This window comes from Phocoena phocoena, chromosome 1 (genome assembly GCF_963924675.1).
Source record: "Phocoena phocoena chromosome 1, mPhoPho1.1, whole genome shotgun sequence".
NCBI lineage: Eukaryota > Metazoa > Chordata > Mammalia > Artiodactyla > Phocoenidae > Phocoena > Phocoena phocoena.
Genome location: NC_089219.1, coordinates 105982807 through 106009797, shown reverse-complemented (window position 1 = coordinate 106009797; position 26991 = coordinate 105982807). Strand labels below are relative to the sequence as shown.

Genomic DNA, 26991 nt, shown 5'->3' with positions numbered 1-26991 from the left:
ACATTTCTCCAAAGTGATACACAATGGTCAGTAAGTACATGAGAATATATTCAATACAATTAATCATTAAATAAGTGCAAATCAAACCACAACAAGATACTACCTCACACCTACTAGACTCACTATGATCTAAAAAAACACAAAAAAGTGTTGGTGAGGATGTGGAAAATTGTACATTACTGGTTAGAATGTAAAATGGTGCAACTGCTATGGAAAACAGTTTGGCAATTCCTCAAAAAGCTAAGCATAGAATTATCAAATGACCCAGAAATTCTGCTCCTAGGTATAAACCCAAAAGAACAAAAAACAGGGACTTGAACAGATGCTCGTACACTGATGTTTATTGCGGCATTATTCACTATAGCCAAAATGTGGAAACAACCAAAGTGTCCATCAACAGATGAATGGGTAAAAAAATATTTTATATACATATAGTGGAATATTATTCAGCCATAAAAAGTGATGAAGTTTTGGTACATGCTACAACATGGATGAACCTTGAAAACTAAGCAAAGTAAGTCAGCCACAAAAGGACAAATATTATATGATTCCACTTACATGAAATGTCAGAATAAGGAAATTCTTAAAGATAGAAAGTAGGTTAGAGGTTACCAGAGCCTAGGGAGTCAAGGGCACAGGGATTTATTGCCTAATGGTTACCTAGGCTCTGTTTGGGGTAATGAAAATGTTTTGGAAACAGTGGTGATAATTGTACAACACTGAAGATATAATAATGCCACTGGATTGTACATTTTTAAATTCTTAAAATGGCCAATTTTATGCTATATGTATTTTGCCAAAAACTGTAGTGATGTAATATGCCCAGACCACTGAATTGTACACTTTAAATGTATGAACTACAAGGTATGTGAATTATATCTCAAGAAAGCTGTTTTTAAAAATCCAAAACGGGGCTTCCCTGGTGGCGCAGTGGTTGAGAGTCCACCTGCCGATGCAGGGGACACGGGTTCGTGCCCCGGTCCGGGAAGATCCCACATGCCGGAGAGTGGCTGGGCCCGTGAGCCATGGCCTCTGAGCCTGCGCGTCCGGAGCTTGTGCTCCGCAACGGGAGAGGACACAACAGTGAGAGGCCCGCGTACCGCAAAAAAAAAAAAAAAAAAAAATCCAAAACAACAGCAACGACAAAACCAAACGTGATACCACTACACATCTACTAGAATGGCTAAAGTTTAAAAGACTGTTAATACCAAGTGTTGGTGAGGATGCACAGCCACCATAACCCTCAAAGATTGTTGTGGGAATGCAAAATGGTGCTGCCACTTCGGAAAAAACGTCTGGAGGTTTCTTATAACATACTAACAAAATGACTCAAAGATCCTTTCCTGGCTATTTACATATAGCTCATTGAATCCTCAAAACAAAAACATACCACCTTACAGAAATAGTCTCTGAGATGGCAAGTTAGCTGCCCTTGATAATAAGTGGTAGAGCCAGGATTCAAACACAGGAGTGTCTGACTCCAAAGTCCATGCTTTCAAACACTATACTGCAGATTAGACACATTCAATACTTCTTTCTCTGGCCCAGCCTTAGGAACATAGTCTACAGTCAGGTCTGCAGAGGCTGACCACTGAGCCAAGAACAGCACCGCACTGAAGGTACAGCATTGTTTGCCCAGGGTGGCTGGGATCTATTCCCAGCGATGCTACTGCTGGCATAGAGCTGCGTGTGTGGTCACAAACAGCAGAGACAGCAGAACTGGTCAGCACAGCTTCCTGTGATACAGTCACAAACAGGGATCAAGATGTCATATGCAGGCATGTCTGGCAGAGTTACTTTCAACAAACAGAAGTCAGAGTGACACATGAGGCAGAATATGGGACCCAAGTCTCCACAGCATCGGGGACGATTCCTATGAGAGGCTAAGGCTTAAACAGGACAGTGTAAAGCACTGCTGGTCATTTTTTTAAAGATTTTTTTTGATGGGGACCATTTTTTAAACTCTTTATTGAATTTGTTACAATATTGCTTCTTAGGACAAAACTAATCTTTTCCTTAGCAAACTAATATGTGCAGAGTTGTATTTCCCTGAAATTATTGTTCCTAAATAGTTTCATTCACATATACTAATCATAACTTTTAACTGAAGTAATTTCTATTTCACAGAAAAAACTTGGGGTAGACAACTGGGGTTACAAACCAGCATCTTCGCTGTCCTGCAGAGCTCATAAATACAATACAACTTTCAATAGCCATACTTTATACAACTTCTCAAATGGCAAAAATGAACACATTCTTTAATAGACCCAAAGATAGTCTATTAAAGTCTCTATATAGTTTCTCTGTAGCATATAAGAAGCAAAAACATAGAAAGTTAAAATAATGCTTAGTAATTAATGTTTCAGTGCTCTGTCTTACTTAGAAATTATGCAGGTATCCAATGAACTTTCATTTATTAATTCAACTTAATCTTAGTCTAAGGTTTTAACTTACCTAAACATTTTGGAGATTATCCTCAAGTTGACGTACTACAAAACATAATTGTTAAAATAAAATTTTATCAGAATAATGAGTCAGTTTGGTGAAACACGTTTTTCATATTTTTATATTTTTCATAACTGTAAGTATTAAGTAGAAATAATGACAGCTTATTTGATCAGTAAATATGCCTAAGTCTGGGAACAATGTACCTGCAACAGAATAAAATCTACATTTATACTCATCTGTGATAAATCAGTGAAGACTTAGCTATTTTTAGTAACTAAAATTATTAAACTAGCTTCACTTGCCAAATATTTACCTAAATTGTGTGAACTTGAATTCTTAAAACATTTCTGAGTTATTCTCTGTAAGGATACTTTTTAAGTATCCTTTGAATACCCATTGAAAACATTAAAAGTTCAATTTCCTTATTTTCTTGGAATTTTAGAAATACTCAATTTATATAAGTGCTTATTTATCTCATTAGCTAATCAGAATAGAGATCCTTTAACTTAAGATAATTTATAATCTAATTTGTTAACACCAACGGCAAGTAGGATAATATTACACCCTCACACAACTAGACGTAAAGATCTCTTGAATCAGATACATAGACATCCAGACTGAAACAAAGGGAGTTTACAACTTCAATTCTGGAATTTCAGCTATGAGTCAGAATAAACACATAATTGCAAAACTCATGGGTCCATTTCAAAGAGCTGTTCTCTTCTGCAAAATCCTTAATTACTTTGAGCTCCAGAGAGTCAACAGACAAACAGAAAAGACAAACAAACCAGATTCTCTGTCACCTCTCACCCAGTGAAATAAGATCTATCAACTATTAATCCATTTATAGAGATCATCAAATGAACAGACCATAAACCAAACTCCTGATGGAAAAGGCCAATAAACTAGATTCTCTGTGAAGAAATGACCTGGGATACCCAACAGAAACAAAAATCTCTTTAAACCGTTAATTTATTTACAGAGATCATTAAATAGTCAGACCATAAATCCAAATTCCCAATAAGGAATAATTCACCCCATCCCTCAAATATTGGTGACCTGTGCTCTGATTGCTGACCGCTGCTTCTCACCACAAAGGTGCAAACACAGAGGCCATTGTCCTCCTACCTCGCTCCGTTTTTGCAACACCTCCCCTTTCAGCTGCAGTGACTTCCCAAAGATTTAAAGAACAGGAACCCTTTCGCCCATCCCCCTTCATTTTTCTCTTTTTCCACTCTTGGGAGCCAGACAGCAAAGACTAGGACATTCAAAAGCAACCATGTATGTGGGGAAAATTATTCATAGAAAGTGACTGTGCATGCCGGGGAAAGGCAAAGTCTCAGAAAACACCTGAGAAAACCTTAAGTTTACACCTCAGGCTGGTCTTTAGCACAGAGATAGCCTACAACAGTCAAAAAAAAAAAAAAAAAAAAGCAAAAACAATAAAAAAAACACAGCAAACCCTGGAGAAGGAGAAGGGACAGAATCCAATTTCCAGAGCCACTGCATCGTCCAGTTTCAACCAAAAAATCACAAGGCTTACAAAAGGAGCCTGGTATGTTTTGCTACGGTTCAGATTCTTTTGGCATTCCACAGTTACTCTGTGACTCAAATATCACTGTAGCTTTTCTCCTTCCAAACTAGAACAAGGCCTTCATTCTTTGACAGCCCTGCAACACTCAGCCTCAACTCCACACCATGTTACATAGAAAGTCAGCCTGTGGTTCTCTCCCATTCACTCATAATTAACGAAGTACTACTTGGTGCCAATGACTTTTACCGTAAATGCAAATGCAGCATGCAAATCTCAAGGCATTACTCAGAAAGTAATTAAGCATATTATACAGAAAATCTTTTTCCCCACATTATCAGCAAAATGAAAATACACTTTTAGAAGTTTTTTCAGAGAACGAGCAAACTCCCTAAATTAGTCCTGTAAGGTACCTGGGGTACATGACTCTAGCTTAAGAAACACCTTTCAGTGTTTAGGTTCATAAGGCAAGTCTTTATATTCCCCCATCAGCCCAGGAGTTCTCTTCCTTCTTGTCAGAAGACAAGAACAAAACATTTATTTTGTTGTCAAACGCACTTGAGTTCTAATCCCAGGTATGTCAATTAATAGCTGTGTGACCTTGAACAGCTCATTCAACCTCTCTGAGGTTGTTTTTCTCTCTGTAAAATAGAAAAAAAAAAGACTTTTTTTAGGATCATTGAGTAGATTTAATGAAATTGTTTGTCAAGGAAGGTATTAAATTGGGAGCACAGTGACATGTGTCCTATACTCCTGTAGCAAATCGTCTAAAGAAATAACACACTTGAATTGCTACTCTCAGTAATATTATAACTATATCACCTGAGGCAGTCATTGTCCTGGGATAAGAATCTAACAAAAAGTTTTGGCACTTGATTAAAGTTCCTGAGATTCATGGTGAGCAAAGTTGTCACAGGGGAAGAGGTGGATCTTCTGCATGAGCAGTTCTAGAACGAGGGAGACACGCTGTGCTCTGGAGAATGGGGGGATGGCCCAGCCTGTGGCTGACTCTATAAACTCCTGGAAGCAGCTCTCCCAACACAGTGGTTGTTCTTTGGGGAACACTGGCTGAGCATAAGAGGGGGGCATGAGGCAGTGGTGAGCTGAGAGCCCAATCATGGGCCAACACCTGGACCAGAAGTGCTTTTCCTGTAGCAGTGGTCAAATACATCAACTGAACATACCTGACCACTCTCTAACAATCAGAACAGTAGGGAGACCAAGAGCTGTAGCAGTAGACCAGTATCTGAGAGAGCTGTCTGCTCCTGTGAAGGATCCATGGACACCGGTGGCCTGGATGTTCAGAACCTCTGCTGATTTTTGAAATAGACTGAGTTTGAAAGGATCCTACTTGAAGAATTTTTTTTTAATGGGAGCAAATATAAAGTGGCTTGCAAAATTTTTCACAGGAGAAGAGAGAGTAAATACAGCTTTATTAGGATTAAATTTTTCTGACTTCCAGTGTGATAACAGAGCAGGGAAATACTTTTAATGTGATTTTTTAAGATTCTGCCTTTGTCTCAATGTCTCAAAAGGCTAATCCTCTTCTTAGGACACAAGTGAACACAGTAGAGCTTGGGTTACAAAAACATGCCTATTGCCCAGACTGGGGCCAACCAACAGAGATGAGGGCTGACATGTGGAGCAGTCAGTGGAAAGCTCCATTTGGCCGGACTGAAATGTGAGATGCTACAGACACAGAGAATAGACATGGGGGTGCGGGGTGGGGGTGGCGCGGTTGGGTTGGGATTTGCGGATTAACAGATGCAAACTATTATATAGAGAATGGATAAACAACAAGGTCTTACTGTGTAGCACAGGGAACTACATTTAATATTATGTGATAAACCATAATGAAAAAGAATATATATATATATATATATATATATATATATATATACACACAACTGAATCACTTTGTTGTACAACAGAAATTAACACAACATTGTAAATCAAGTATACTTCAATAAAATAAAATAATGTACGATGCTGAAAGAATCTTCCCCATAACTCCCACTTGCACCCCATCTCCAGGGAAGAAATATTTAAATGTTGAGTGGAAATAGTACTGAAATGCTAGATAAAGCAGATATCAGAAAGCAAGAACAGAGGAGGCTAAGCTGGCTCTGCTCCAAAGCTGTAGGGAAATCTTGGAAGCCCGTCAAACAATACTTGAAAATATAGACAGCTGCCAAATAATGTTGTAAAATTTCTCATAACTTCTCAGACAACAGAAGGGAGAGCCTCAGCCTTATAGCAGTTTAGAGGACTGCCCTAATTCATAAGTCAAGTTGCTGACATACACAGGAAGAAGAAAAGAACTTTACGTATCCTGTTACAACCCAGCAGACTTTTGAAATGAGCCATGGAACAAGGTCCTGCGAGCCTGGACCTGGTCCTGACCTTGGAAAGATCAGGCTCTTCTGGATCAAGCTCTCCAGAAGGAATTCAGAGAGAGGCATTATTGAAGAAACGTGCATTTACCGGAGAATTGGTGGGCCAACCAAATAGTCACTTTTAGTGAAAACTCAGGAGGAACAAGAAAAAGTGTCAATCCTGACTGTTCTTAGATAACAAATCAAAGAGCAAAGTTGGACCCGGAGGCACTTGAGGTTGAATTCCTGCCAACAAGGTCCTAAGGAATGGGAGAAACACGTCCCAACCTCAGGTCAATAATTTCCACAGAGGATGCAGTCATTTTCTACTGCTTAAAAATTTATCACAAACTTAGCGGCTTAAAACAACACATTTGTTATCTCAGAATATCCATGGGTCAAGGGCTTCCACATAGCTTAGCTGAGTCCTCTTGCTCGTCCAGAGGCAACACCCAGATCATAGGGGCCACCACAGCTCTCTGTCTTCTGACCCCCACAGACACCTCAAACATGGTGGTCTGCTTCTTTGAAACTGACTAGAGAATCTCTCTCTTATAATGTAATATAAGCCCTGGAGTGACAATTCCATCACTATTCATCCTATTTGGTTGGCTAGAAGTAAGTCCCAGGTTCCATTTACATTCAAGAGGAAAGGATTACACAAGGGGTGTGACTCATTAGAGGTCACCTTAGGGTGTGTCTGCCATACACTAATACAATTCATTGTTGTGTATATTTGTGTACATGTGCACATGGGCATGTCCACCTTGGTCTATGTTGCCCCAGACTCAGACACTGAGACAGGGGTTCACATGGAATTGGGAGAAGATCCTAGGAAACCTGCAGGGGAGTGAGGAACTGAGATAGGGAAGGGAGGCAGCTAATAAAGGGTGTGTGAATAAATTACGAACTATGGGCAATTTGAGCCTTAATCCCTCTGAGGAACTCTGGAAGCCCGCCTGCTACACATACCTCAAACTTATCACACATTGGGGCAAGGGAATTGAGGTATTTATACACCAATAGCAGGCACTGAAAATGGTGAAGCCTGAGAGGATACAGGCAGAGCCAGACTTCAACTTTACAATCCCTAACGTCACAAGTGTGATCACTAGACTTCCACCCTTGGTACTTAGCGTCGAATTACCCTAAGAAAAAGCAAACAGAGAGGAGAAGACGATGAAGGAATATGTCTGAACTGGTAAAATTAGTGGAATACCAGTTCTCTTCTTCTTATCTATCCCTTGGGGACAGAATTTGTGAATCCAAAATTGTAAATATTTGTGTTACCGACCAGGGTTCTTGGCCTTTCCCAGTCAATAGAAATTGACTAGAGGCCAGACAAGAAATTCAGGCAAGTCTTTAAATTGGGGCCCTGCTGCGGCAGCGGGGAGTGGAGAGCAGACAACGGGTCCCCTTGCTTGCTCGCTCCCTTAGGGAGGGCAAGCTTGCTCCTTATATGGGGTGAGGGTAGGGGTGTGTCCAGAGGTTGGGCCGGAGAGGTGGCTGAGGGGTTTTGCCCACCGCTTAGGTGGGGTTGTGTGCAGGGGGCATGTGCAGTACCTTGCTTTTGCTCCCAACACCCTGTTGTTGCTCCAGGCTCTTCAAAAGTGGCAGTTGGGTTTTTTGGTCTCTTTGTATCTTTTGGGTCCAGAATTTGCTTCAATGTATCTCGTTGCTTGAGGAGAGATGTGTCCGGGTGCAAGCATTGCAGCACTGCAGCAAGGGGTCCCAGGTCCCAACAAAGGATCTCAGGTCCCAGCCTGTCTCATTTGCAAATATTTTCTCAGGTGAAAATACAATGGAATGAGAACATTTTATTCACTACTCACAAGAACTTCGGGAAGAACTATTGAAGGCCAGAAATTCAGGCAGGACCATTCTCTGAGAAGGAAGCAGATAGAGCAAAAAACTGTCCCTTCCAGGGAGCCATGCCAAACAGGGAAGGGAACTTGTTTGGAGCAGGAGCTGAAAAGATCCCTGGGCTTCTCTGGTGGCGCAGTGGTTGAGAGTCCGCCTGCCGAGGCAGGGGACACAGGTTCGTGCCCTGGGCCGGGAAGATCCCACATGCCGTGGAGCGGCTGGGCCCGTGAGCCATGGCCGCTGAACCTGTGCGTCCGGAGCCTGTGCTCCACAACAGTGAGAGGCCCGTGTACTGAAAAAAAAAAAAAAAAAAAAAGAAGATCCCTGAGCGTGAGGGGTAGAGCAGGGACACAGCTGAGAGGGGAGACAGAGAGGACCCCTGGTTGGCCAAGCAGGCAAGGAGGGCCTTTGGGAAGAACAGGAAAGTCTAATAAGATTTCTTTAACTTTTTTAAAAAGTATATATATACACAAAAAAAGTCTGCTTATCAAAAGTGCACACCTCAATGACTTTTCACAAACAGAACACACCTATGAAACCAACACCCAGACCAAGAAACAAAGCATGACCAGCACCCTAGAAGCTGCCCTTGCACTCTGCGTCGTGGTCCGAATGCAGGTTGGAAAAGAATTTCCAGACACAAGGCGGAATGTAAAGAAGACAGAATTTATTAGAGGGAAGGGTCGCTGCCAGAGCAACAGGCCAACCTCTTGATACGGAGAGTCGACCCCAGCAAGGGTTTCTGGTCTGTTTTTAAAGCCAGGGAACCTGCGAGTCATCTGCTGACTGGGAAGAGTATGTATACTTTCAGTATATGCTGAGCTGGAGAAGAACGGGGCGTGCTGCTTAGGAGGGCTCTGGGACATTGCAACGGTCGCAATGTGACAGAGTGATAGGAGTCCTGTAACTCTTTGTTCCGGCAATGTTGGCCCTTTGAGTTTATCTTGTTCTTTGTCCTTGGAGCACCACACTCTGTTCCAGTCATGACCCCTCCCCAAAAAGGTAACCGCCAGCCTGACCTTGAACAATATGACCAGCTTTGCCTGTTTCATAGTTTAAATGGAATTGTACAATCTGTACTCATTTCTGTCTGGCTTCTTTCACTCAGCATTGTGTATGTGAGGCCGTTCATGTCATGCATAGCTGTATATCACTCATTCTCATGCTGTGTAGTAGTGCATTCTGCAGATATGCCACGTTTTATGTGTCCATTCTACTGATGATGGGCACTTGGGTAGTTTCTTGAAATGATTTAGTTCACGGTTTTGTGGTGTACAATGCAACCTTCTTCTCTGTCTCAGCACAAAATCTTTAATCAATGATGTGTGATATAAGGGGATTCTTTAAAGTGAATGCAAAGAACTGCCAGGTGCAGTGTCAGGGACAGTGTGGGGTAGAACAGAAGCCACATGAGAACCAGCCACATCAGGTTGACTTTTTTTTTTTTTTTTGATATCTTGAATAACTCATTTAGAATTCATTCAACAAAAGTACATTCAAGTCACCTAGTCAGGCCGACTAGAACCAGGCAGATCTAGAGAGAGGTCTCTAGTGGAAATCTGTTGTATTTTTTCTTCTTTCTTTCCTTCTTGAGAAATTCCATATAGTTTGGAGCTGTTGATTATAAAACTCCACTTACGTATCAAGGGAATGGACATGTGACCCAATAAAAACAGTTTAAAGTTTCTTTCTCTGGAATTTGAATCTCGAGAATTGAAATGTGTTTGGAATTGAGTTACTTAATGTACACCCTAACAGAAGGTTTGTGAATTCAAGCTTCTGTGATTCCCAGAACGTCCCCAGTTCCTCTCCTTCTCAAGGCTATAAATATTCCTTCTTTCTAGTGTGCTTAGGGTTCTTTTGTTTGCCACCAAAGAACCTGAACTGTTGAAGCTCTTGTGACCTAAAATCTCTCCCCCATACGCCTACCTAAATTGTTTTGGAAATTTTCACGTTAGTGTTTCCTTGAGGGTCTACAGTGAAAATAGTTGCAATACTACAGCTGTTGTATGAAAGTATTAGGGAGGGAATCTCTAGTAAGCTAAAATTAATTACTGAAACATTGGTTGTCATAGATTTATCAGTTCTCATTTATCATTCCTTCATGAAGGGATAGAATATAGAATGGATAGTTTTGGGTTAGAATGAGGCAGTTTTGCACATGACACCCCTCCAGATGAAAATCTCTGGGCAACTGGGAGAAGGGTACAAGGGCGTAGGTAGTTGTCGGCTCAGTGGAAGGAGGCTGTTGGAGACAACTACCAATGGTCCTCTATAACCAGAGGCTCCACATCTACAAATTCAACCAAGCTTGGACCAAAAATATTCAGAAAAAAAAAAATCCAGAAAGTTCCAAAAAGCAAAACTTGAATTTCCCAGGCTCTGGCAAATTTATACATAGTGTTTACATTGTATTTATAGCTATTGACATAGCATTTACATTTTATCAGGTATTACAATAATCTAGAGACGATTTAAAGTATATAAGAGGATTGCATAAGTTATATACAAACACTATGCCATTTTATGTAAGGGACTCAAGCATCTGCAGATTCTGGTATTCATGGGGTTCCTGGAATCAGTCCCTTGAGGATATCAAGGGACCACTGCATTGTCAACACCACTGGTTACGCCAGTTTAACTTATTGTATGTAGCCAGTAGTATGGCCTCCTATCCAGAACAAATGGCTCAGAAAGAGTGTTTTCTGATTTTGTTTTATTTCCCCCCCAGTGATTCTCATATCCAGCAGGTTTGGGAACCACGGAGTTAAATGTAACTTTGCATTAGATTTTACCTCGATACGTTTTTATTGCTCATTTTTATGTGACATTAGTTTCCTGAGCTTTTAAAAGGTAGTGTGGTTCGGGGTAGATTTTCTAACTTTACTGAGCTCTATCTTTTGTTTTCATGCTATGTTCAGAAATATGGCAGCTAACTGTCTGAGATTTCCTGGCTCTGTTCCACACCCCCGTGTTTACCTCGACCTTCTGTTTCCTTTGTAGCTGTTGTTCTTTTCCTACTCAGTTTTGATTCCACTCCCAGCAGTTTCTATTCAGTGTCCCTCCAATCCTGGAAAAGAGCTCTGGTTCTTACCAGAGTTCACATCCGGCTCCCACTTTGTAAGAATCAACTGTGCGTATCTCTTCTCAACTTTGTACTCATGTTAGTAGCTTGCAGTTGGCCATGGCAGGAGTATTTATACCATGGAAATCAGCAAGCACCACAAATTGGACTGTTAAACAATTACCAGCACATCACTGGCTATGCCGCTCTGGCTCTTGAGATCTTACTGGGGAGTTGGGAATTGGAGCTTGTACTCACTGGCACTGGGGTGGACAAAACTACTCCCATTTTGAGCTAATGCCCCTGAATTAGTCTGTCTGCTCTCTGGTAGTTTCTCATTGGCTGTTTAGAGGTTCTCTGGTTCTCCAGGTCCTCAGACACACCACTGCTGCCCACTGCTTTCTCCCTCACAGATGCCACAGCAGGTTTTATGACTGTTGGTTTATCCTCATCCACTTGTACTTTGGGGGTCACAGGGATTCGCTATCACTTAGTTTTATTGCAAATGTGTAAGAGATTTTGGTTTTCCTTTACCTGTTTTTATGTGAGGATTCAGAAATTCAAAGACAATGCCACCACTATATTCCCAGAATCTACAAGTTGGATGACTTCCAAGATTCGTTCTAGCTTTGAAATTGTCTGGGCTCAAATCACTGAAAACTCTTTTGTGAAACAGTGAATTGGACCCAGATCTGTCACTGGCCTTCCATGAAACCCCCAAAGGCCTCCTGGGGCAAGAGCTGGAGGGCTGTTGATCAGTCTCAGCAAAAGCTTTCATAGATCCTTCTTGGCTACCAAGCCAAGCTTCCCCCTTTGAGCTTCAAGACCTTTTACCTGCTTCACACAGACTCTGAATTTCCACCAGCTTCCTGGTCACCATTTAACTCATCAGATACTAAAGTAACACAATAAAACAAAACAGGGACTTCCCTGGTGGCACAGTGGTTAAGAATCCATCTGCCAGTGCAGGGACATGGGTTCCATCCCTGGTCCGGGAAGATCCCACATGCCGTGGAGTAACTAAGCCCGTGAGCCACAACTACTGAGCCCGCATGCCGCAACCACTGAAGCCCGTACACTCTAGAGCCCATGCTCCACAACAAGAGAAGCCACCGCAATGAGAAGCCCACACACTACAACGAAGAGTAACCCCCACTCGCTGCCACTAGAGAAAGCCTGCGTGCAGCAATGAAGACCCAATGCAGCCAAAAAAAACAAAAACAAACAAACAAAAAAAACCTAAGTTTGAAATCTTTACTCTCCTCATGGACAGCTACTTTTCTGGAATTGCCTCTTCCAGAAAAGAAGATTCCAGGACTCAAGGTCAGGAAATATCTTCTCAGACTTAACGTCAGTTCCTCATTTGGCAAATAACATAATTTTCCACAGGACTGGACTGGAGAAAGGAGTAAATTTACCTTGAACATTTGTGGAAAGGTATGTGAGATATAACTTTCAAATAATAATATTACTTACTCTATTAGAGTTCTCCAGAAAAACAAAACAGGATATACATATATGTGTGTGTATATATATATATATATATGTGTGTGTGTGTGTGTGTGTGTGTGTGTGTGTGTATGTGGAGAGAAACAGAGAGAGAGAGATTTACTATAAGAAATTGGCTCATGTGACTATGGAGACTGACAGATAAGATCTGCAGTCAGCAAGCTGGAGATCCAGTAGAGCTGATGGCGTAGTTCCAATCTAGTCCAAGGAGTAGCAGGCTTAAGACCCAGGAAGAGCTGATGCTTCATTTTAACTCTGAAGGTAGGGAGAAAAACAATGTCCTGGCTGGAGGGTAGTCAGGCAGGAGGAATTCCCTCTTATTCAGGGGTGGGTTGGCCTTTTTGTTCTATTCAGACCTTCAACTGATTGAATGAGGTTCAGCCGCATCAGGGAGAACCATCTGCTTTATTCAGTCTGTTGATTTAAATGTTAAACTCACTTAAAAATACCCTCACAAAAACACTCAGAATAATGTTTATCCAACATCCTGTGGGTCAGTCAAGTTGACACATAAAATCAGCCATCACAATTACTAACATTTATTGAGTAACATTTATTTTTTGAGTACTTTCCAAGTATTAATTACCTACAAATGATCTCATTTAATCCTCACAAGCTGTAAAATATTTTAAATTATTATTCCAATTTTACAAATGAGATTAAAGGTTGAGGTGTTAAATATATTGACTGAGGTCTCATAGTGAGTAAATAGCACACTATAAAATCTAGGATTTTATACTTTCTGTTTTCCTTTCCTTCCTTCCCTCCCTCCCTTCCTTCCTTCTTTCCTTCCTTTCTTCTTTTCCTTTTTCCTGTTTTCTTTCTTCCTTCCATCACAAATGATGGCCTCAAGAAATTAGCAGATCTTACTTCACATTAGCAAATAGCTCTTTATGTGCTGATTTCTACAGAGCAGCATTCGATTTGTAGCTGTTGACCCAATAAAGGATGAATGAAAGTTTCTCATGTGGTAAGAAGTGAGAGAGTTTCTAATCATTCTCCCATTCCATACTGTGCCAGCATCTCCACAAGAGGCATGAGCTGTTTGAAAAGCTGTCACGTGGAGTCTGGAATGGATCTGCTGGGACTAGGGGTCACTGAGGGATATGGCTCTGCCTAAATTAGTCAATTCTAGAAGTGGAGAGAGACCAACATTAGCTGTGGTGAATGGTCTGGGAAGTGTCTAGCAGTGGTGAGTCAGGCTCTGGAGAATGGATGACCTTGCACAGATGAGAGGTATGGGAAGAAAGATATGAGAAGAACATTTCTTTGGGGAGTACACCATACAACATAATAGTGTATAAATAGAAAGTGAAGGGGGAAAGTGACTTTTAAATTAGAATAAAAGAAAACCAGTATGGGGATGGGGGGATATTTGAAGTGGATTCGCTCACCCACTACCAGTTGGAGGTGCTTAGAGTTTTCTCTGTTGATGTTATATTTTTTTCACCTTTAACATATCTGTTCAGAAACCATCCATAAGCATACACATGAAGGTGTTAACCATGCTTGTGATGGAATCATGGTATGTTTTCTGTTTGCTTACCAGAATTTTTCAGAAATGAGTTTTGTCTTCATGCTAAGAAGAGAACAATCAAGGAAACTTCCTTTGTGGGAAAAAAAAAATCACATTTGCTGTCCAGGTGTTTTGACTAAAAATACCAGATATTTAACAACAATTTTCAGGCATCAGAGTTTTCACCAGAGAAGGAGTCCTAAGTCCTTGGCACCATCACTTGAGCAACGTATTTCATTTTTCTGTGCCTGTTTACTCTGTTGAATGGCTTTAGTACTTGACTTTTTGTCTAGATCCTATATCCTCATAAACAAACATGAACTGATTTCAAAATGAAGGGGGAGAAGTTTCCAATGGGCACAAGAGGAAATGTATTCTGCCCTCTCATCCTGGGCTTACAGGTCAGCCAAAAGCCAGACTAACCCAATTGTTATACAGAGAAAATCCTTTATCTCATCAAGTTACAATAAAAAATGACCTGCAGGTGTAATGATTGTAGTTTGATTTCCGACATTTTTAGACCCAGCAAAGTTGCAGGCGGCCAAGTTCCTTCTTTAAACTTCTTTGCCAAGTTCCTTGCAATGACTCTTCCTCTCATCTCTTGAAAGGTTAACAACATTCACACAACAGAATTTCCCTTGATTTTCCCAGGTCTAGCTAGCATGCATCAAATAAGATGCATAGGTTCTTTGGTAGGAAGAAATGTGGTAGTGGGCAGTGAGAGGAAGCTTCAGATAAGGCCCAGGGATATCTACAGATCCTTTTCAGCCTGTAGATAGTGGTTCATTTTCTCATCCTTTCCCAACACATAAGGATAATAATAATATTCATTTATTAAACTCTTACCGTGTTCAGCACCTTACATGCCTTATCGCATTTAACCATCACCGCAACCCAATGATGCAGAACTTTTATTCTCCACCCCTAGCAACTGAAGAAACTAATAGGAAACTGATTCTAAGAAATTTTAAATGACAATTTCAGGTTATTCAAGCAGGATACGGAAAAGTTAAGTTTCAAATCCAGATCTGCCTGGTTCCAAAGTCTATGTTAATACCTCTGTACCATAAGATCATGTAGCCATGGATATGGAATTTGTGGTTTTACCAGTATTTATTCTCCCACTCTCAGCTCCCTCCTGACCCACCTTGACAACCACTTCTACTTGTATCTGTTTTTATAAAATAGGTATTTTTGTTTTGTGAGTAAACTTGCGTAAATATTACTTTACATCACATTAGCATTACCTTTAAGACACATCCACGTTGCTATTTGTGTATTTAACGTGCTGTTTCTAACCATTTCATAGCACTCTCGATTGTACTTCCAACCACATTTTACCCATTCTGCCTGCAGTGATGGACACCCAAATTACCTCCAACTCTCTGAAGAGTTCAGTTTTATTTTTCTCCACAGAGTACATTAACCATTAAATAATCTATCCTCTCCCAATTTGGCAGATATTAATATTGCTACCTCAGCTTTCTCTTGATTCATATTTGTATAGTATACTTTATTCTAACCATTCATTTTCCATTCTTATGTAGTAGTTGTGGTGGACAGGCTTAGTTGCTCCATGGCATGTGGGATCTTCCCGGACCAGGGATCGAACCCGTGTCCCCTGCATTGGCAGGTGGATTCTTAACCACTGTGCCACAAGGGAAGTCCATTTCCTTAATTCTTTAAAAATATTACTTCATTGTCTTAGTGAGTCCAGTGTTGTTATTGAGAAGTGCAATGACACTTGACTTTTGTTCCTTTTCAGGTGATCTTTCTTACTAGAAATTTTTAGACTTTCCTCTTTTTCTGTATGTGCTCTAGATCCACTTTCTCCTTAACTCTCTTGCTTGTTCCCTGATAAGTTTTTTTTCCAGACTGAGATGTGTCATCTTTCTTTAACAATGGAAAATGTATCTTTATTATTTCTTCCAATGTTTCTCCTTTGGGGATTCCCATTCTTCAAATATTGATACTTCTACATTTATTCTTCCAATCTCTTAGATTTTTAAAACAATATTTTGTCACTTTGTTCTTTCTTGTTGGCCTTTTTTGAGAGTTCCCCAATTGAATATTCCTACTCACTAATTTTTTTAAGCTATGTTCCCATCCTGTAATATTTCTCATCTACATAGTCTTTATTCCAGCATTATATAGAATTAGTTATATATGTAATTCTTTGTTGTGATTCTTATTAGTGCCCTATAGTACAAAATATTCCTTTCCCTTCTTAAGGACACATAGGATGATTATTTTAAATTCTTGATCTGCCTGTTTCAAAAATTCTGTTCAGTGCGCTGTCTTCCTTTTATAGACCTCAATGTATCCTTATTTTGGCATATGAGTTCATGTCCCCTGGGGGTAATGGATACTCTCTAGTGCTGTGTGTTGTGGAAGCACTGAAGATCTGGACCCAGTCTGTGTTCCTCAAGGCACATTTCAAATGAGTGGGGATAAGCCCCAGACATTGCAGAACCACTGATGACCATCCTGTTTGCTGCCACTTCACCAGGAGACTCTCCTGGCCAAGATTGCACAATTAAACTGCTGGGAAAACAACAGCACCTGGAGAAAATATTGCTAGGCCACCAGTTTGGGGTTTGAGAATGGAGGTTTGTTAAAATAATTGTCAGTGTATGATTGGTCAATCTGCAACTCTTTTCATGAACAACGCACCAGGGTAGGGCTTTTGCAGTGTCTCTCCTCCCACTACCCCCTGCAACCATCCTTCCCTTGCAGGCTTCAGCCCTCATCCAACCTCATCCCTGCCTCTATCCCACATCCCTTGGTCCAGGGCATCCTTCAGACTCCTCAGGAATTTCTCATAGCTTTTTTTTTCTGAATTGTTCTTCAAATTTATGCTTTAGTCATTTTTCTAGTGTTTTTTGATTTAAGAAGAGGAATTCAACAACCTATGACAGTTTACCATGTTGCCAAGCAGAAAAAAATTGGACTTGTTAAAATGCTATGCAAATATAAATTGTGATAATAAGGCAAATACATGATAATTATCTAACAACGAAATTCTGAGGGCTCAAAAAAAGAAAAGGAGATTACTTACGCAAATTGGTTATTTTGTGACATATTATTTGTTATTGACCTAAAATGACTGTGGGAAGTTAGTTTTTTTTTTTTTTTTTTCCAAACAGTTTAAATGTCTGAGAAGAAGAAGGCTGGACAATAAATGCTAGAGAAGCAGTGACAGGTGATCAGACGATGCCAAGGTTTTCTCTTTGAGACTCACGGGCAACTCCACCATCATTACACTGTCTTCCCTGTGCAAATATTGAATCTTTCCCTCTTGAGACTGGACATTATCTTGCTGGGTTTGCTCCCTAGATGACATAACAAATGCAAGGTAACTCCTGGAATGATGTAACTCAAACAAAACAATGAACACCAGTGGTCAATGTTTTTCTTCTGAGAAATCTCATCAGACTCCAGGCTCTTTCCCCTACTTTTCTCAGGACCTCTCAGCTAACTAGATAGGAATCTATGCACACTTCCTGCAGGCCTCAGTAGTCCTCCCTCACAAAACCCTGGAAGCTTTAGAATCAGAGGTCTGCATGTTAGCCCAGGTAATCACAAAAGGCAAGACCTGGCAAAGGAGAGATTGGTTAACCAGTAACAAAATCATAAGTAGCTCTGACTCCTCCCCTCCCATAGCAGAATCCACACGTAGATGTGATGAGAGTCCTCGATGTGGAGGTATAGCAGAGATATCTACTCCCAGCCATTGCCATGAACTAGTCACACACCCACAAGCCAGGTCACTTCACCTCTGGAAGCTTCAATGTCCAAATCAACTTACAACTGTTGTGAGTACAGATTGCGTGTGAAAGCATTTCAAAACTGATGAAGTACCAGATATGCTTGTATTGAATTAGTATTATTATTAAATAAACAGGGTTCATCTCCCCAAACATAAAGACTTGTCCCTAGGTCTACACGTTCTGTAGAAATAACTTTCCTACACACTTCCCGATGCCTAGAAATCTGAAAACTCCTTTCCTTCACGTTGAGATCTAAAGTATAAATCTGCATGAGTGGGGATCTACTTCAATTTACCAGTCATAGAAACCTTGGCTAAATGCATCTTCAGGGCATTTGTTGAAATGAGGACTGTGAGTCTCTGAGGTAGAAGAGACAGATGTAGCTAAAAATGGTAAATCTAGGTGCCTGGGAATGTTGTTTCTTATAATTTTGCTCTCCTAAATCAGCTTTCTTGGCAGAATTGCTTAAAAAACAAACGTTTTTGCAAGATTCACCCTAGATGTCTAAACCTTTTAAACCATAATAATCAATTTTACTGATTCCTAATGTTTATCTAGCACCTGACGCATATTTTCAACATCTTTATTGGAGTATAATTGCTTCACAATGGTGTGTTAGTTTCTGCTTTATAACAAAGTGAATCAGCTATACATATACATCCTGACACATTTTTGATTAATCAACACTCTATCTTTCATCAACAGTTCAGCTAAAAGAGCTGCAGTCCAGGAGTTGAAGGACCCCAAAATCTCAAAGCAAGAATAAAAATGTCTGTCCTCATTTAGAAAGTATCAAAATGTGAGTTTATGTAAGTGTTTGAGGGGTGTCTTCTTTACTATATTTCCTTCAACACTTTGGACAATTCATAGAAAAACCAATTACTTAATTTGCTTGACTATAATTACTTGACTAGGTCAACTAAATTCTGTCCACTATGAAAAACTATCACCTGATGTTGTTATGCTATTATTTCCCCCAATTTATACTTTAAATAACATATTCCTGGTACTTCCTCAACCTACAAGGTTCCCTTATTCCAAAGAAACAACTTAATATTAGATTTAACCACATGGCACTGGCATTCTTTCAGGTCAAAAATGGTTGAAGATTGGTGCAGATCATGCATAGATCCAGACAGCCTAGATTCAAAGCCCATGTAAGTCACTTGCAAGTTCTCAAACCACAGATGATTATACAATGTTTCTAAACCTCAGTTTCCTCATCTGTAAAATGGGTGTAATAACAGTACCCATCTCAGTTATGAGAATTAAATGAGATAACGTGCAAAGAGTGCTTAGCACAGTACCTGGCACACAGTAGTATCTTAGTACATGCCAACTTAAAAGAGAGAAAGAAACGAAGCTGATCCATCCCATGTTTTCCCAATGCTTCGCACACTGCTTAATCTGTTATATAGACTAAATAAAGTTTTTACCGGATTGACTGGTTTTGGCCTTCAATTTTATCAAAATCATCTATTACGTATCCATAATTCTGTGTGAATATTGGGTGTTTTGGTCTAAGAGCCTAATGTTCCTATTCAGTTCCATCTATTTTCTCAGTGAATCGAGTGTTTGGGATGACCTGGAGCTCCAAATTTTAGAGATCAGAGGGAGGAGGAGCAGTTGTGAGGAGTGGCCAGTGATTTGGAGGAAAATCCTGCGGTTGTCAGGTTCTGTAAGCCAAATGAAAAATGTGTTTCAAGAAAGGGAGTGAGAATATGAGCCGTGTGCTCCTGAGAGGTCGAGTAAGCTGAAGGTTCAGAACCAAACATTGGGTTTGGCAAAAAGGAAGTTACTGATGACCTTGACAAAAGGAATTTCAATGGAATGCAGGAGACAAAAGCCAAAATGGGGCAATTAAAGACAGAGTGAGAAGAAAAGATGTGAAACACTGAGAACAGATAATACTTTAATGGCTATCAGTATAGAGGGGAGCAGAAAGGTGATGGCACACTCGGTAGGACATATAGGGTCAAAAGGGCATTTTTTTAAACATTTTTATTGGAGTATAATTGCTTTACAATGGTGTGTTAGTTTCTGCTTTATAACAAAGTGAATCAGTTATACATATACATATATCCCCATATCTCTTCCCTCTTGCACCTCCCTCCCTCCCACCCTCCCTATCCCACCCCTCCAGGTGGTCACAGATCACTGAGCTGATCTCCCTGTGCTATGCAGCTGCTCTCCACTAGCTATCTATTTTACGTTTGGTAGTGTATATATGTCCATATATACACTACCACTCTCTCACTTTGTCCCAGCTTACCCTTCCCTCTCCCCACGTCCTCAAGTCCATTCTCTAGTAGGTCTGTGTCTTTATTCCTGTCTTGACCCTAGGTTCTTCATGACTATTTTATTTTATTTTTTTAGATTCCATATATATGTGTTAGCATACGGTATTTGTTTTTCTCTTTCTGACTTACTTCGCTCTGTATGACAGACTCTAGGTCCATCCACCTCACTACAAATAACTCAGAGAAAACCATAATTCAAAATGAGTCATGTACCACAATGTTCATTGCAGCTCTATTTACAACAGCCAGGACATGGAAGAAACCTAAGTGTCCATCGACAGATGAATGGATAAGGAAGATGTGGCGAAAGGGTATTTTTAAAGATGGGATTGAACGCTGGTAAGAGCAACCTAGTAGAAAGGGGAAAAATCAGGAAGAAGAGAAGAGACAATTGCAGGACCACAGTCCTCACACAGAGCAGAGGCAGTACAATCAGTGCACAAGTGGTGACATCAGATTTAAAACAGAGCAGGGTTTGTTCCTCTAGATAGGAACTATAGGAAAGTAGAGTATGGGGTATAAAGGCAGGCAATTTGCTGAATTTGCTCATAAAAGATGGAGTACTTCTCTTCTGATGATTTCTATTTTCTCAGTGAAAGAGGAGTCGAAGTAATCAGTTGAGAATGAGTAGAGGAGATGGGCTGAAGACAGAAGAGGAAGTGTGACTAGTCATTTGGGAGTGGGAGAGCAAATGAACTAGGAAAATGTAGTAGAATTGCCAGACTATGCTGAGGGTCCATTTGAGATATGTGGTTGTAAATGTAAAGCTAACCAGTTAATACCATACTGTGTTTTCCTTCAGCCTTGTTTAGCTGCTCAGATACAGGCACAGGGTAGACCAAGAGTGGGTTTAGGGCTTCCCTGGTGGCGCAGTGGTTGAGAGTCCACCTGCCGATGCAGGGGACACGGGTTCGTGCCCCGGTCCAGGAAGATCCCACATGCTGTGGAGCGGCTGGGCCCATGAGCCATGGCCGCTGAGCCTGCGCGTCCGGAGCCAGTGCTCCGCAACGGGAGACGCCACAGCAGTGAGAGGCCCGTGTACCACAAAAAAAAAAAAAAAAAAAAGAAGAAGAAGAAGAAAACAAAAGATGCAGATGTAGAGAATGGACTTGAGGACACTGGGAGGGGGAAGGGTAAGCTGAGACAAAGTGAGAGAGTGGTATTGACATATATCCATTACCAAATGTATTATAGATAGCTAGTGGGAAGCAGCCGCATAGCACAGGGAGATCAGCTCGGTGCTCTGTGACCACCTAGAGGCCTGGGTTAGGGAGAGTGGGAGGGAGGCGCAAGAGGGAGGGGATATGGGGATATATGTATACGTATAGCTGATTCACTTTGTTATACAGCAGCAACTAACAGAACAATGTAAAGCAATTATACTCCAATAAAGACATTAAACACACACACACACACACACACACAGTAAGCAGGGAAGATAGAGGTTATTAGAGTTGCACTGCATGAAATTAAAACTTTGGAGGTTGTATAGATGCTGTAGCGAGAAGGTCAAGAGTATGAGAATGGAAACTCATACTAGAGATTATCACACTAAGTGACTAAGCCAGAACAGAGAAAGACAAATATCGTATGATATTGCTTATATGTGGAATCTAATAATAATAATAATACAAATGAACTTATATACAAAACAGAAATAGACCCACAGACGTAGAAAACCAATTTATGGTTACGGAAGGGGAAGGGGGGAATAAATTAGGAGTTTGGGATTGATACATACACACTACTATATTTAAAATATATAACCAGCAAGGACCTACTGTATAGCACAGGAACCATACTCAATATTTTGTAATAACCTATAAGGGAAAAGAAACTGAAAAATTATATATATACATATATATAACTGAATCACTTTGCTGTACACCTGAAACTCACACAACATTGTAAATCAACTATACTTTAAAAAAAAAAAAGGAGTATGAGTGTGGAATGGGAGGCTGAGGTCAAGTGGAGGATAAAAATCATGGAAGTGGGAACTTACGTGAGAGGGCAGCGTGGATGAATTACCTATGTGGAGATTCACATCTCCAAGAATGCTGAGGATTGAGGGTGGAAAGGAAGGCAGTGATCCCTGTGCTTCCATGTTCATGAACAAGGGTAGTGGAGGACTGAATGTTGACTGCAAGAATGAAAGGCACTGGGTGGTCCAGACTGATGGCATGTGCTTGCAGAGAATGGGGCTTTTGAGAGGAGGGAGAAGAAAAATACTCTGGAGATATCAGCGAAGAGCAAAGAGGACATATGCCTTATTCTAAGCACTGCGGTACATTGGGTTCCTTTGGCCAGGGGTCCCATATTGTGGAAAGCAAAGAGCACAACCACCATGTGAGAGTTGCAGTCTGAGACACAGAAAGAAGCAAAGGGTGTTTTCAGAAAAAGGATTGGAAATAAGGAATTTTCAGTTGATGACAGAGCTTTGCCAGTGGCTCAGTGGAAGGGCATGGGGTGACAGAGCAAGGTGGGAGATTGGGTTAGAGCAGTAAGCACCAAGGTGTATGGAGGCAAGAATCTAAAGATGATGGAAGACCTAGGAGACTTGGACCTCTGGGGGCAGCTGGAAGTTCTCTGTCTTCAGGAAAATGAAGTTGCCTCTGTTTCCCCTAAGTCAGGAACCGCTCTGACTGTTCTCCGTGCCCTGCACAGAGTCATAGTAGACAGAGGGGTTAATTGAATGAACTAATGAGTGAATGCATGACTTTTGTAAAAGATAGAGGGAGATCGGTGCCATGAGAGAGGGATGGAGGGAGAGATTCATTGGAAGAACAGAGGGCAGGAACATTTTATTGTGAAGTAGAAGACCAAAGTGGAAAGAGCAGAATCTGGAGTCGAAAGACGTGGTTGAGTGCCCAACCTGCCATTTACCAGCTGTAGGTCTTTGGGAAAGCTGGATCACCTGTCCACATATCACTAGCCTCATCAGTAAGCAGACCTTTCCTCTTCAGGAGACCTTGAGCTGCAAATGACGATCACCTCTTTAGGGCTCCTGTACTTTTATTGCAGCACCTGTTGCATTGCACTTGGAAATTGTATAGCGCTATACAAACACAAGAGCGACAATAAAAATAGAAGAAATGGAGCAGGCTCTTTATCCTCGCTAATTCCAGCCCTTTGCCTGTATGCCCGTACCACTCCCAACTACTTAAAGGGCTACTATGAAAAGATTCATTCCCTTTGGTTTTGAAAGATTTTCCTTATCATCACAATACACTAATAACAGCTAACTCGACAGAGAGCTTTCTCGACAACCAAGTGAGAGTAACTCAGACAAGGGTCCGAGGCCAGGTTTGATTACCTTAGGCTGTGTTATGAGGAACACCATAGCCTCCTGAGGTGGCTGAACATAAATAAGGCTGCCACAAGAGCCCAAGAAAGGAGGGATCAGTGCTATCCTTTCCCATACATGCCCAGGAGCAGTGCAGGTATGTACATGTTGGAGAGATGATGTTTTTCTTTGATTTGCCCATGTTCTAAGTGAGAGGTTGTGCCCAGTTTTAGAAGCCACAGAGCCTCGATAAGCAGGGGCAGGGTTTCCGGAGGCAGAAGTCACTAGAATCCCAGTCAAAATTTGGCAAGGCTTGGGCACAGCCTTAGAGAAGCAAGTTAACCTCTCAAGGTCTCAGTCACCTCATCTCTAAAGAGACAGCCCAGGTCTGTTTACAGAATTCCAGGATCCCAAACCTCTGGCACCTGCCGACATCAGCAAGACACGTTTTACACCCCCAGCAGCATGAAGCAGTGGAAATATCGGTACCAGGGCCCATGGCATTCTCTCCACCACCGTTTGCACCTCTCCCCCCAGCCCCTGCTGAGACCTTCAGGATTCTGTGTCACCTGCAGTGTCAGTAAAACCAGCTGCTTCAAGTCACTGCAGTCAGATTCAAAATGGACTGAGGATAAGAAGCATGTCTCTCTGCTCTCTGATTTCATGAAAGGGGGACGTGACATGTAAAGCTAAGAGTGTAAGTGTGTGCGTGTGTGTGTGTGTGTGTACCATGTGCTCGTGCACAGAAGCACACATGCACTCCTTTTTTTTTTTTTTTGCAAACACTCCCCAAGTCCAGCCCAAGGGCTCACAGTCTCCCAGCATTGATGGTAACACAGCTACCGCTAGCACCCGGGAACCCCTAATCCAACCAGTGTACTTTAGGACTAGCCCTTTCTTACTTCCCATTTCTACACTGAGTTCCAAGAATATTTAGAAAAACACCTTTCGCCCAGTGTCTTCCCTTGCCTGCTGCCCAGGGAACCTGGGTGTGTGGATGTATCGGGTGGGAGGAGATACCTTTAGCCTTCTTATTTTCTTCATGACTCCCCACCATCATCAACACTCTCCCCCACCCCCTGAGTACAGGCCCAATGTCCCAGCTCGGAATTTAACATGTTTTTCCATTTGTGAGGAAGGGATTGAAGTGGATTTGCTTGTCTCAGTAAGCAACCATTGGCTGTCCTCCAAGAGATAAACCTCAGTCCCCCTAACCTGCCCCCTCCTTCTGATGTCCTCGGTTCAAACACTTGGAATTATCATTCACGTTTCCCTTTTGGTGTACTCACAGCTAATCCCATTTTCCATGGCCTGAATGGGTATTAAGAGTCCTCTTTATGGCTCTCCTTTTCTCTGTATGTCTATCCCCTCTAATCCAACCTGCATTCACTCTAAATCCACCATAAAGACGGCTCCCATCCCATGTGCTTCAACCGCCTTTAAAATAAGGAAGACCTTTGTCCCACACTTCATGGTCTCCACCTGCTTTTCTCATTTGTTGTCCTCCTTCTCCCCTTCACTCTCTGCTCCAGGTGCCCTTACCTGTTCAATCACCCCCTGCTGTGGCACTGCCCCTGCAGACACCCTCCAATTCTTCATCGGAAGAAGCTCCACTTATCCATCAATGTTGACCTCAAATTTAGCCCCTTCCATGAGGCCATTCCTGATTCTCCCACACACAGGAAATCTCTGCTTCCTTTGAATTCCCGTGGGGTTTTGCCCATATCCCCCTTGTGGCTTTTATCATATTCTGACTCTTGGTTGGGTTATATATATGTATGTGCTTATCTCATTCCTCCTACCGGTGGAGGAGGCCCCCAAGGACCTTGATCTCCACCTTTCTCCGCCCATCCCCTTCACCCCCACAGCCCTCCATAGCACAGTGCCTGACATATAATAGCTAATCTTGTTTTTTTGTTGTTGTTGTTTGTTTGTTTTTTGGCTGTGTTGGGTCTTCGTTTCTGCGTGCAGGCTCTCTCTAGTTGTGGTGAGCAGAGGCTACTCTTTGTTGCAGTGCATGGGTTTCTCATTGTTGTGGCTCCTCTTGTTGCAGAGCACGGGCTCTAGGTGTGTGGGCTTCAGTAGTTGTGGCACGCAGGCTCAGTAGTTGTGGATCGTGGGCTCTAGAGCACAGGCTCAGTAGTTGTGGCGCACCAGCTTAGTTGCTCCACGGCATGTGGGATCTTCCCGGGCCAGGGCTCGAACCCGTGTCCCTTGCAATGGCAGGTGGATTCTTAACCACTGTACCACCAGGGAAGCCCTAATAGCTAATTTTGAAACACAAGAGAAGGAGGCGAGATGGAGTAAAGAAATAAAAGTCTGATGCATGTTCTTGAACCAAGCAACACCAGAACAAAACCAGTTCTAAATTAAATAAAGTGATTATTTTTTAGAGAAAGTACAAGATTAGATGGATACTCTTAACTGCAGTAGCCTGATGTTTCTGGAAACCTCTACATGTTAACTTTTTTTCAAGGCTCTGGAATCCATTTCCAAGTAATAACCCCCTACCAAGACATTTACAAAAGTTACAAAGTGACTAATTCTTAGAAACTTTCCTTATGACTTGAGATTTCTAACTGGGAAGAGAGGGATGGAGTGAGCTTAGAGACGACAGAGGGAGAATGAGAATGAGAGAAAACCCAGCCAAGCACAGGACTGAGCTCTGGGTAGCCATTAGCTCTAGGTACTGGGAAGCTCTTCCACAAACATTTGAGAGTATAAACTCTAATTATCTGAGTGTCACCAAATAAATAGGGCAGAGAACTAAACTTCAATTCTCTTTTGTCAGATATGAATAAACATTTATCACTTTGCCTCACTATCTTGTGATCACATGATCCACTTTTGCCTCACAGCAGTCCTTTAAAGTGACCTCTGTGATGGGAAAACTGGGGTTACAAGAAGCCCAGAATCCTGAGGATGACTGATGGATACATTCCATCTGGGCTGCAATTCCTGTGGCATAGAGTGAAATTCCTAAGCCTGCAGAGCCACCCTGTCACTCTTCCACGATCAGGAATCCTGTAGCCAGATGCAAGTCAAAGGAACTTGGTGGCACTCATGAGTGAAAAGACAGAATATTTCTAACAGATGAGAAACTGAGAAGTTACCCTGAGCACATTGCTTCACCAATGTGTGCCTTGCTTTCACCATCTGGAAAATTAAGAATACCTCTAAAGTACCTCTAAAGCTTTCAGGTACTTTTCAGGTACTTTTCAGGTACTTTTTATGTGGAACAAATAGAAGGTGGGCTTGGTGAGTTCTTTACTTGTAGCTAGAAGAAGAAACTCCAGATCTTCTCCAGAGGGATTAGGAGTCAGGGTTGA

General features: G+C 41.5%; 1 protein-coding gene across 1 annotated transcript in view; it reads left to right on the top strand.

Annotated features, from left to right (window-relative positions):
* Positions 1 to 26991, top strand: part of HMGCS2 (3-hydroxy-3-methylglutaryl-CoA synthase 2) — a 46516-nt gene that overhangs the window by 6646 nt on the left and 12879 nt on the right. The window contains 2 exon segments of the mRNA XM_065893265.1: positions 8741 to 8868; positions 24200 to 24345. Of these exon segments, the coding sequence (XP_065749337.1) occupies positions 8741 to 8868; positions 24200 to 24345 (274 nt within the window).